The sequence below is a fragment of the Suillus fuscotomentosus genome, assembly GCF_016647785.1.
Source record: "Suillus fuscotomentosus strain FC203 chromosome Unknown F5891scaffold_21, whole genome shotgun sequence".
In the NCBI taxonomy this organism is placed as follows: Eukaryota; Fungi; Basidiomycota; class Agaricomycetes; order Boletales; family Suillaceae; genus Suillus; species Suillus fuscotomentosus.
The window spans coordinates 415,614-428,503 of NW_024539533.1; the positions used below are offsets into that span (position 1 = coordinate 415,614).

General features: G+C 43.5%; 3 protein-coding genes across 3 annotated transcripts; all 3 read right to left on the reverse strand.

Moving 5' to 3' along the window:
- Positions 1-1,514: 1,514 nt before the first annotated feature.
- On the reverse strand, positions 1,515-7,134 carry F5891DRAFT_1187439 (uncharacterized protein; the record flags this gene model as incomplete). The annotated part of the gene is made up of 8 exons (XM_041366842.1): positions 1,515-1,558; positions 3,014-3,293; positions 3,389-3,523; positions 5,074-5,201; positions 5,254-5,356; positions 5,420-6,001; positions 6,058-6,088; positions 6,140-7,134. The coding sequence occupies 8 exons, from the start codon at positions 7,132-7,134 to the stop codon at positions 1,515-1,517; spliced, it is 2,298 nt and encodes a 765-aa protein (XP_041227157.1).
- A 2,768-nt stretch (positions 7,135-9,902) lies between these two features.
- Positions 9,903-10,193, reverse strand: F5891DRAFT_901308 (uncharacterized protein; the record flags this gene model as incomplete). The annotated part of the gene is made up of 1 exon (XM_041373467.1): positions 9,903-10,193. A coding segment is annotated over one exon (291 nt), but the record flags the coding sequence as incomplete, so codon positions are not given.
- Positions 10,194-10,799: 606 nt separating this feature from the next.
- F5891DRAFT_1187440 (uncharacterized protein) lies at positions 10,800-12,569 on the reverse strand (the record flags this gene model as incomplete). The annotated part of the gene is made up of 4 exons (XM_041366843.1): positions 10,800-11,309; positions 11,385-11,573; positions 11,640-11,920; positions 12,314-12,569. 4 exons carry the CDS (start codon positions 12,567-12,569, stop codon positions 10,800-10,802), a joined length of 1,236 nt encoding a protein of 411 aa, XP_041227159.1.
- Between the last annotated feature and the right edge of the window lie 321 nt (positions 12,570-12,890).

Below are 12,890 nucleotides of genomic sequence, written 5' to 3' on the forward strand. Positions count from 1 at the left end.
ATTTCTTGGTCAATTCTTACTGTTGATAATAGTTTGTTAAATCTATGTACTCAAGTGTGCTTCGAGTTGTCCTCCTCCAACCATTGTTTGACCCTTGTGCATCTATCCATACAAGCAGTAAGTCTAAGGACGTACGTGATGTCTGTGGTGATAGCAACTGACACATATCTTATATTGGCATAAGATCTTTCTGCATGCCAGTTCTTAGCTTCTATAGCATGGGTATGGTTGTTAGCAGCAGTCATTGTTTGATTCTGACCATAGCGACGAGGGACAGTGACAGGAGCACGACTCAGTAGCCAACCATCCTGCTTCCAGGACCTAGAGGCTGCAGCCACCCAGTCATCCTAATCAGAAGCTATGGTGTGGAGTTCTCGCAAATCATTCAAACACAAGTTCCAAGTGCCCTGGGAGCTATAAACTATGTAAGGAAATCAGTCAGCAGAGTTGGTTTAGAACAACAACAACACAACGAATGAGGCACACTGGCCACGGGTGCCATGGTGGATGAAACATGGAAATGAACAGGTTGCATAACTATTGTATATACAAATTCCATAGCAAGGGATTGTATAGTGAGGAGGGAGTATTGATAGGCATGTGATGCAATCAGATGTCCCTAGTATCGAGATATAGTAAGATGAAAGAAAGTCATGACCATGTCTGTCACAAGTCCCCATCACCACTGTTGCGACAGTGGGTCCAATAGACATGGCATGATTGGACGAGGAGTCTTGGAGAGAAGGGCATGGGGATGGGATGATGGGGACGAACAAGGAATGATATGGCAGACGTCATGGAGAGCAAATCAAAATGTCAAGAAAGATTACACTCACTATATGTTCAACACATCCTTGATCCTCCATGTGGTGAGGTCGTCATCAGTGCCCTAGTGATGCATAACATAGATGGATAGACATGGGTTTGTTGACAGAGTGTAAGCAAGGAACATCATGGCCATGTGGAAGTGAGACGATGAGAGCCTCATGTCACCTTGCTGTCTTTCACTGAGAAGAGAGACATCATTAGCAATGTCGATGTCTTCCAAGTTCTCCCAAGGGCAAACAGCCAGCTCACAATTCAGATGAAGGGCTGGTCCCAAGAGCAATCATGCAACTCGTTGGATCAAAAGTCAACTTGCCAAATTTGGGGCAAGAGACAAGTAGGAAGACAAAGGTTGAGGGTGATGGAGAAGGTGTGGTCAACCACCTTGTTCGGAAGGGAAGCAAGGTGTGCAATCCAACAGAGCCTCCTATGACAAAGCAAAAATCAAGAAAATGCTGAGAGGCATCCCAAGCCAACATCTCGTCATCATGGGGCAAACTTCAAGACAAGATGAGTTAGAGTTGAGAAGGATTTTTGCGGAGGGGTGTATTAAGACAAGGGAGACAAACAGCACTGAAATGTGTCAGAGCAAAGAGAAGAACAAGAAAAAGGTGACTGAGAGGTCCCACTTCATTTGAAAATTGAAATTTTTAGTACAGGATCCGAACGGAATAGATCTAAATGAACATTTAGGCATATGATATTGGAGCGGTGCTGGCAGCATGTATGGGTGCTAGTTTAAAATTCGGGTCAGCAAGGAGATGATTGAGGTACCTGAAGAGATCATTAAAAGGAAAAGACCAAGACATGAAAGGACACCGAAAAAGGATGGGACAAATGAAAGAACAAAGGTGCTTGCTATCTAAACCATTTTTTAGAACAATAGGCAAAAGAGAGCATTCTATGACCAAAAGAACATGTCATGGGCAGGACAGGACTTGGGAGACAACAGATGGCAGAGGGAAGCGAGAAAGGGTCGAAAATCAAATTTATGAATGGAACTGGCAGAAAATTCTGCCAAATGGATGAATGAAACAGGGTACCAGCAGATTAGAGACTGGCTGGCGAGACAAGAAAGGACTGAGGAGGCAGATTATGAGAAAAAGATATCCACAGGGAGTCACATTATGGATATCATACAATTGGGGAGCAAAAGAGACACAGACAATGGAATATGCAAGAGAAGGTACCAGCAAAACAGAAAGACCAGGCAAGAAAACAGCGACTCACATGGACAACTGAACAGGGGATGGAAAGGAAATGATGAGAAGATAGCAACAGAGAGAGAGAGAGAGAGAATGAGAGAGAGAATGTCATGAGTCATTGAACAGTCATAAAGCGAATAATTTAGCATGTATGGAACAGCATGACAGGTAGTTTGTGAGGGAAATGAAAAACAAGAATTGCATCAGTAAAGGACAGCACAGCAAGTGAAGAGTGTACAAGAAAGAAGGACAAAACAAATGAAACAAATTCAGCAGAACACAATGTTCATTGAATGATCAGACAGCAAGGGCATGAAAAGAGCTAGAAATATGTAGCAGCAGCAGGTGGCCAAATGGCAAACACCAATAGCATTGTTTAACACTGCAGGAGATCAATATGCAACAGACTCACAAGGAAAAAGTAAAGGATCGCACATCAGCATTAAGGAGATGGAGATAGACCAAGCAACTCATTCATTATGTCATGATCTAATGCGAAAGACAGAGAGATGGATGCAAACACACCATGAAACGTGAAATGATGAGCAAACAGCGAGATGGACAAACATACAGGAAAAACAGCAAGAAAGCAACAACAAGAAAAGCAGGCAGACAAGAAACAGGGCAGCAAGTCAAGCTATGTATGTAGTACAATGTGCGAGATTGAAAGAAACAGCATGTAAAAACGAAATGTTCAAATGCCTGGGATGATAGTTTCGTTGTCCTCATCATCTGAACTTTGGACATTGACCTTGGCCTTCTTCATGTTCTTTCTGCCACATCCATGGGTGGAAGATGACGATGAAGTGCCAGTGATTGAATTGATGAATGATTAGTGGACACGGGGTGAGGAAATATCAACACAGACATGTACCATCATCATTAGTGCAGAATTGTGACTCCCAGAGTTGAGCAAGTCATCAAGAATCTTGATGTCATCGTCCAAGGGAGAAGGAGATGCTTAATGTTGGCTTGGGGCTTACCAGATGAAGTCTTTGATGGCTTGGACATTGAAGGAAGGTTGGACTGCTCTGATTGAGGAATGGGAGTTTGTGTACAAACAGCAGTATCGTTGACATTATGAAGAGGGGCAGACTTAGAGTGTGCGGGCACATCATCTGGCTCTTTGTCTTGCTCTGGGACAGGAGGAGTCTGAATGTTAACTGCCCAGCTCTTCCCTTTCTTCTTCTTCTTCTTCTTCTTCAGAGCAGGCTCCTCCTCCAATTGTTCGTTGTCATCAGGATCGACCAATGTCTTATTGCCCTGCAAGATAAGAGTGTAGGTGAGAATGTAGAATGAGGCAAAGTATACATAGAACATGTGTTTTACAATACATTGCAAAGCATGACATGACTTACCTGCATAAATGGGTCTTCATACGACTCTGGTACTGGGACACCAAGTTCAATATTATGGGTGTTTACGTTGAATGGCTTGGTAGGATCTTCATTGAGCAGATGATCACGAAGTCTCGCACCATTAACCTCTACGCCCTGTTGAAAAATACAATCAGCTCACTTATTAGCTGCAGATACAATGGTGGCATATGTGGCCATATATATATGTGCATCCTTGTATACCAAGCAACCTAGATGTAGAGGTTGTATGGCACAGAATGATATGCATTTACACACATGCCACACATAGAATGGTGGCCACAGTGGATGATGACTTACTTTAATGAAATCTATCAATGGACATGTGACATCTCAGATAGCAGCGAGGTGGGTGTTAAGAATATGCTCAAAGGTCAAATCCAAAGGGCTTGGCTTCAGCTCATGCGCCACGCCCCTTACCCAAGTACGTGTCCCTAACTTCCGAAGGCTGTTGAACAATGTCCGAAGGTTGTCAGACAATGTCCGGAGTCCGATGTCCGATGTGCGGGAATTCTGGTAAGTGATAAGACTAATCCGGACAATGTCCAAACTAGAAAGGAAATAGTGGAGGACTACCAGAGGTAGAGGCAGAGGTGACGAGTCTATAGGAGTCAATCCTAAGACCAGCGGAGGACGACGAGAGAAGAACTCAAGTCGGACGGAAGAGGGAATGAGCAGAGTCTAAGATAATATTTGAACTAAGGAAGTACAAAGATTCTACTGGGTTTATATAATACTGACGATTTAATGGAGAATCAGTCAGCGCAGTCTGAAGCTATGCGAGGCTGTAGATGGAGCATATAGAAAAGTCTAACACTAGTCTATCAGAAAATAGTAATGAAGATGGAAATGAGAACATAGGAAAATAAAGGCAGAAATGAGATGAGGTACGGAAAATGAGTATAGTCTAACTGGAGAATGAACATACAAAGGGATAAGGCATGGAAGATAGATGCAGGTTGGATCCGGATGATAGATAAAAGTCGGCCGGATCTGGAAATGATATGTGTGATAGGTCCAGGTCTGGAACACGGGATATGACAGTGGGACTGGATGTCAAGCAGACACAGGGCATGCTCATCACATAGGCCACAAATTATGGATGGCATCCCAGTCTCTTTGTATGTGTTTTAGCTGACCAGCCCCACCTAATATCTGTACCTTTTCTAGGTGAGGTGACAGTGCGAGCTCAATGAGCCTGTGAAGTGCCCCTTGAACATACTTGTTGTTCAGGAGCCTGGGATGGTACTTCATAAAACATGTCTGTTCAACGGTAATCGCCCTCATGACCGGCTCAATGTCTCTGGTCCTGTTCTTGAGCAATGGACTCAGCTAATCCCAACCATTGTGTGCAGCACCATCATGCCTGCAATCACATGCGATTCCATTGCCAAGTTCTGGCTTTTGGGGCCATTCTTTACCCTTTCTGAAGTGTGAAATTTTGAGAGCGCCTCACTTGTGAGGGTCTCAGCCACAGGTAAATTCAAGTATTCAGTGTCAAGCACTTTCTTGTCAGTAGGTCATTTCACAAGTGAGTGCTTGTTGTATACCATGCAGTTAGTTAACTGCATCATCAACGTACGTCGGTGAGTCCAAATAATTTTGGTGACCTGTATGAGCTAAAGTCAGCGTCTTGTGATGCATCTGCTAACAACATAGGTACTTACCTCTCTGGGGTTGTTGTGCCCATGTTCAATGAAACATGGATCTTTCCCGATGTTGGCCATCATCATGCTGGACCAATCGTCCATTGTGTGTGGGTCTTCAGGTCCAGAATTCAGCCTGTTCAATGGATCTTCACAATCATTCAGTTGTCGCATCTGGTGATGCTGCAAATTGATACACACCATCTGAAGACCTCATTGACACACTGCTGAAGCACTGTGACTGCCAGCGGGGTCTCAGAATGAAACCATTTGCCGGAGGGCAAGAAAAACCTGGTGGGTTTGGCTGTTCTGAAATCGATCAGCATGCAAGCTTGCGCAAAGAGCCAAGCCAACAATTCAAACTCACCCACCAGCGTTTGGATGTCATGTGGACATAGATGCAAAGATGAGTACAGCGGGCTACCACATTAACCGACCTGATTTTCAGACCAAGACCTTTGTGAATCGTCATCCTGTCAATCAGTGCAGCCACCGAACACATGGGGGCCAGGAATCGGATGAGATGGTCACAACCGTAATGGTGCATCACTGCTTGAACTGCTTTGACAACATGTGTCTTGCCTGTGCCTCCGGGTCCTGTCATGAGCATGGTGAGTGGTTCCTGTTCAACTGCATCTGGTTTCTTGCTGACGTACTTCACAAGGAAATGGGATGTGATGATATGAAATGCCCTCCATTGTGCTACATTCAGACTGAAAGAAGTGCCAATATCATTGACGATGTCAGTGGCTGAGCGTTGATGCATGTCAACAGGTGGAGGAGTGAATGCTTCTGTGGGTGGACATGGCAAGTCATCAGCTTGACCGTTTCCTGTCCCAGCTTCTTCAATAGCAGCATGTGAATCCCACATGACATGCTCTGTTGGAGGAGCCACAGAGTGTGCGGATTGTTGATCTGGATTCAGAGCATTGTGTCTGGCGGTTGCAACCTGCAGTTCTTGTTGCTTAATCTCTCAGCATTCCAAAGCTTGAAGCGGGCACTGACACCATCTTCATTAGGATACACACCATGTGCACTATGTAGCACAGAAGTCCCTACCATGAGTGACTCAAACCAGCCTGATTACAGCAGCTCAAGGACCATTTGTTGGACCCAAAAATCTGATTCTGAATGCCTTGACTGCAGGGGCACAGTAAAGTCAAGTTCATCGTCATCACCCTCAATTGCCATGGATGCAGTGAATGCCTTGTTCTCTGCAGTGAGCTGTGCATGCTTCTGAAGTCTTTCTGTGTCACGCTCATCCTCGCACTCATGTACAGCTTCCCAATTACTCAACACTTGCAGACTTGCAGGACACAATTTGGACTTTTCAAAACAAGTCACAGGATCCTCGGCCGAGCCCAGAAGGTCCGTTGAGACACTAAATGGCTTGAAATGAGCAAGAACAAAGAGGGCCCACAACCTGGCATTCATGGGCCGAGGAATGGATATGCCAACTACGTGAGGCACGAGCTCGGAATTCCCCTCACCTCGTTCTTCATTGGTGTGTTCGACAAGTACATGTGTCTCGCTGCAACGGTGACCAACATTCAAACAATGCCTGCGCAACACCCCAAGGCGAGTTTTGAAGGTGTGCTTATTGTTGGCACTCTTACTAATGATCTCCAAGCGTACACAACAACAAAATTCATAGAAATTCATATGGGATAGCATGTCGGCACGGTAGATGTAGTCATGCACCTGGTTCGTGTCAAATAGTTGTCCCTCGTCATTGGTGGCTATGCACATGTGCATTTGCTCAGTCTCATCATCATCTCCAGCCAAATTGAAACTCGCATCAGGGAATCCACCAGAGTTTTTCAACCAAGGATAACGATCTTTGAGATAAGAGATCAGAAGCGAGGACAGCATCAGTGATGTCTTATGAGCTGAAATGCCATCGCCATATCCCTGAATATACTGGGCGGCCTGCTGGGCATGGACATGTTGTTGTCCATTGAACTGAGACAAATACTTATGAAGAAGAGCCTTTGCACTATCAGCAATGGTGTCTCCCAGTCCTTGGGGGACGACACGTGCAACAGCCTGAGACAACAGGGACAGGACCTTCACTGCGGGCATTTTCTCATTTTCCTCCACCAAACATCCAAAAAACATTGAATTAGAAGATAGAAATTTCTTTTTATTGTGTGTATCAAAACATTGAAAAAAAATAATGAATGTATTGAAGATTTTCTGTATGCAAGACATAATCTAAAAATGAGTCATTTTCCCTCAAGAAACAGTCTATATTTTTTATTCATCATTCCTCAAATAACAATTTACAATCATGTCAATTTTTTGGCCTCTGTTTTTCCAATGTTCTGTGTATCAAAAATCTCAATTACTTCATCCTGTTCACCATATGTTTGATCCAAGAACATTGAAAAATCATATAACAAATAATAATAAATATTTTGACAATGTTTTGTTAAGGAAAAGCAAAGAAACTTTCAAACTTTCATTTGTATATTTGATCAGAGGAAATTTATGAAACATGCCCCATGTTTTGTAAGAATAAATACATAATGTTTGCAGTATATTCCTCCGGCACAACACTTAAAAAACATTTATTATGTTCAGAGAAAAAAAATGAAACATGATTGCAGGATACTCTGCCTCAGAACATGCACAAATTATACATTGTTTTCTGCACACAATAGGTGGAAAATACAGCATTATCCTTGAAGGAACATGATGAATTTTTGCATCATGTCCCACACACAGAAAATCATTGAAACATAAATTATTATTTTTTCAATGTTTTGACAGACAAAATGAAGGTACACTGGTCCAAGTAGTGCTGCTAAGAACCAAGAACCATTCGGCGGGGAAATGAGAACAAAATGGTGTGACAATATAGAAGGGTTTTTTGAGAAGATTTTTAGTAATGGTGAAGCGATGAGTATAGAGGCAAGGTTGAGAGTGGGGGCGCAAGTGCCAAACCTGGGTCCAGTTCTACCAGAGTCGACAAACCCTGGATTGAACCTTTGCAAACTGTTCAGAGTGGTCATGTTTGGTTTTTTTGGGGTTCAAATGTGAACCATCCATGTCACAAGCCAACAACTGGACTGCTTGGTGCAGCACTGAGGCAGTCATGTACTAAATACACCAACTGCAGTTTCACAGGCAGAAAGAAATGCAAATTAATGCCAAGTGATGTCAAGGAGCAAAAGCAGCTGGTTGTGCATAAGAAAGGCTGACTTAAAGGATTCATCAATTTTCTGTGTCCCATGGGCCATGACATGTGTAAGGATTGTCTATCCTCTACACACGGCCCGCACCTCAAAAAGGAAATCTGAGAACTGTCATTCACAAAGTCCACATGACTCACGGATGCGAGAAAGCTCTACACTTTGCATCCGAGTTATGTGGATACATTCTCTCACTTCTCCATTCTCTCTTTTTCCGTTATCTTACCTTGTGCTCAAACTTCACGATACCCTTGTTTCACCAAAGTATTTTCACCTCGCCATATGCTCCCCATTCTTATTTCAGCCTAGTAAAGTACTTGAAAATGTATTTATACTGCTCATGTACACTCATAACAACAGCAGAATCATATGTTGGTTCCCTGCTCAAAGCAAACTTTGCTCTACAGAAAGTCTTAGCCTCTCGAAATGTTTCGTCTTCACACTTGCACCCCTACTCTCAACCTTGCCTCTGAGTCACGTGGAGGATGCGAGAAAGCTCTACACTTTGCATCCGAGTTATGTGGATACATTCTCTCACTTCTCCATTCTCTCTTTTTCCGTTATCTTACCTTGTGCTCAAACTTCACGATACCCTTGTTTCACCAAAGTATTTTCACCTCGCCATATGCTCCCCATTCTTATTTCAGCCTAGTAAAGTACTTGAAAATGTATTTATACTGCTCATGTACACTCATAACAACAGCAGAATCATATGTTGGTTCCCTGCTCAAAGCAAACTTTGCTCTACAGAAAGTCTTAGCCTCTCGAAATGTTTCGTCTTCACACTTGCACCCCTACTCTCAACCTTGCCTCTATACTCATCGCTTCACCATTACTAAAAATCTTCTCAAAAAACCCTTCTATATTGTCACACCATTTTGTTCTCATTTCCCCGCCGAATGGTTCTTGGTTCTTAGCAGCACTACTTGGACCAGTGTACCTTCATTTTGTCTGTCAAAACATTGAAAAAATAATAATTTATGTTTCAATGATTTTCTGTGTGTGGGACATGATGCAAAAATTCATCATGTTCCTTCAAGGATAATGCTGTATTTTCCACCTATTGTGTGCAGAAAACAATGTATAATTTGTGCATGTTCTGAGGCAGAGTATCCTGCAATCATGTTTCATTTTTTTTCTCTGAACATAATAAATGTTTTTTAAGTGTTGTGCCGGAGGAATATACTGCAAACATTATGTATTTATTCTTACAAAACATGGGGCATGTTTCATAAATTTCCTCTGATCAAATATACAAATGAAAGTTTGAAAGTTTCTTTGCTTTTCCTTAACAAAACATTGTCAAAATATTTATTATTATTTGTTATATGATTTTTCAATGTTCTTGGATCAAACATATGGTGAACAGGATGAAGTAATTGAGATTTTTGATACACAGAACATTGGAAAAACAGAGGCCAAAAAATTGACATGATTGTAAATTGTTATTTGAGGAATGATGAATGAAAAATATAGACTGTTTCTTGAGGGAAAATGACTCATTTTTAGATTATGTCTTGCATACAGAAAATCTTCAATACATTCATTATTTTTTTTCAATGTTTTGATACACACAATAAAAAGAAATTTCTATCTTCTAATTCAATGTTTTTTGGATGTTTGGTGGAGGAAAATGAGAAAATGCCCGCAGTGCTTGTAAGTCTTGACATCCATCTTTGTTATGTAGTCAAAAATGTAGAACATAGCAGCCTTGGCACCTTGACCAGATAATATGCATTTAATGTCATGGTTGTGCCTACAAAACACCAAGATATATGGATTGAGGTAATTCACATTTGTGTTGTGACACATCAAAACCACGGAGTTAGTGTCTGGATCAAATGAGGATGCTTTGATGACCTCATGCGGAAACAGAAAGCGACAGCGATCATCATTCCCATACTTATGACGGACAGGATGACACCTGTGACACTGTAGAACCTTGCCACATCATTTGATCTCAGTGACATAGACAGCTTCCCACTGCCGCATCTCATTGAAGGGAGCATTGACATCAGGTGAGCGCGGTGGACGTTATACACGTGGTTCAAAGTTGGAGCCCACAATATCTTCTGTATCAGGCAGGTGGTGGTGAATGATCTGCTCAAAGAAATTGAAAAAACGATGTTGGTACTCAACAGATGCATGCAGCCTGTTGTGCATGACTGATGGATTGAGACTACCTTCAAGCCAGATCAAAAAATGTCCATGCAAGGAACCATGCTCCGTGAACTCTGAGGTGCCATAGAAAGCATGTATGTAACTGAATATGCCACCGGTAGCAATGGACTCGCTGTTGTCGACGTCCCATCCCAACAGGTGATGAAATAGAGTATGGTAAGAGAACTCAAAAAAGTCAGCAGCGGCTACAGGGTCCTGAGCAAGTCTCAGGGCACAATCTCAGCCAGATGGGACAGCCAGGAGATGCACACCGAGGTCAACCATCTGATCGCCAAACATGGCTTGGAACACAGGACTATGTGCAGGACTAGGGTTGAACATGAAAAAGATATGTGGGAGACCGAAGTACCCATAATAACTGCGGATCTCATTTCACACAAATATCTTTAAGGCCTGTGAGCCGGGAATGCGAGCAGAGAGCGTGTTCACCTGTTGTAAGAGCTGGAGAGCATTGCATTCCTCAATGGATGGATTAACCAGCTTGTGCTCACATTCCAACTTCACGGCCAAACACTCCAAAAGTCCTGGTGTGACACTGGTCAATTTGCAAGCAACTGTGTCAAGGTTTGACTTGCCCACCATGAAAAGGTGTGAAGATGCACTTGACGGTGCTGCAGGTCGTGACTCAGCACCCTCTCTGGGCAACAGATTTCGGATCGCAGATGCCACAAAACTTCGACCAGGTAATTGGACACTTTCCGGATCAGATACACCTGTTTTCTCTACCATACATGGCTGCATGACAGAGTCATCCGCGGGGCTCTGAGTGAACAGTGTTGTGGGATGCTCGGAGAAACCAGCAGTCTTGAGATTAAATACAGAGTCTACATTGAGTTCATGGTCTTCAACCACATGAGCATCAAGGCCAGGTATAGGGCCATCCTCAAGGTACAAACCCACAATGGCAGAATCCAATGGTAGGTCCACATACAGAACATTGTGATGATGCAGTCAGACCAGGAAGTCCCATATCTTCTGTTTCCACACGCAAAAGAGGGAACCGAACTGCTTGGGATCAAACTTCTCAGGACCAATGAAAACCACACTGAGGAAGCCATTAACGTCTGCGTGTGTGTGAGGTAATACATTTGTGGTGGAAACTGTGTTCATCTCATGAGCACAGGTGTTTCCATGGGAAACTCTAGGCTGGGCAGGATCAGACGATTGGAACAGGTGAGTGACATGCACAGTGATACAGTACAATGCACAAACCTTTTCCTCTACCCATGTGAGATTGGCAAACTGGTCCAGTAAGGAGCCCTGATACAGATCATTTGTGAGTGCTAGCTGAGGAACTCTACTCTTGCCCAGCGAAGACCAACAATCAATACAGACATTGAACTCAACAGCACAGCCCGAGTCCACATCAAACTTAACCCCAGCCTTATCCAACATAATACCATCGATGGCATTGTGTCCAAAAGTGAAGATTACTGATAGTGACTGCACCACACAGGCCTGGACAATGAAAGGATCTGTGACACGAAGCAGTTCTAAATGATAATCAACCAAATCATCATCCACAAGCCTGACAGCTGAAACAGACTCCTGCTTTAACACTATACATTGTATCCTGCTGCGGTAGTTCCTGATCTCCTTTACAGAGCTGGAGGCAAGCAAGAGGCTCTCAACAACAGCACAGCCAAACTCAATGCACAATATACAGTGTAGGATCTTACCATCTGTCAGTCACGTGACATCATCGAATGGGGCGAGTGAACCGACAGTAAGGGACAGCATGTCAGTCCCAGCCCAATAAAGCCATAGAGCACACAGACGGATAGCAGCAGCCAGCCCATTGCAGATTTTGCAAAGAGATCAGGTGTCAATTGAGGATCGGACACTCAACAGCAGCTGACGAATGCAAGAGGAGATGACAAGCTGACTCATGGTGCAAAGAGCACAAGATAAGTCATCCATAGGTACATTCAACCACAGCATGCTCAAAGAGGCTGAGGCCTCAGACACCATGTCCTCAAGATCATTAAAGGCAGGGAGAGGGGCCGGTCGACGTAGAGCTGCAGCCACAACATCACCATACACATCACAGAGATGAGACACAATCAGGGCTGCATGTGAGGGGACACAGCCGACGGGCAAGGCTGTATCAGATAACCAGGCAGACAAGAGCCCATCGTCCATCGCTGCAAACTCGGACAGTCGAGCACGAAAATGCCCCAAAATCACTGCAAGAGCATCTTTCTTGGTATGGAAGGATGTTTTTCATGTGGTGAGAGCCCATGTGGCAGGGAGCAACTGAGGGAGAGTCAGCATCTGCAAATTGCAGTCATAATGAGCATCATCATAGCGAAACCAAGCAGGGGCCTCATCCCGTCTCAATTCCATGCACAGCCCACTGGGCAGCATAGAACCACCTGGGTGTGATGCCACATCAGGATCAATGGATTTGGGAGTACAATTTTCAAGTTTAATAGTGCGGGGTACATCATAACAAATAGTTCG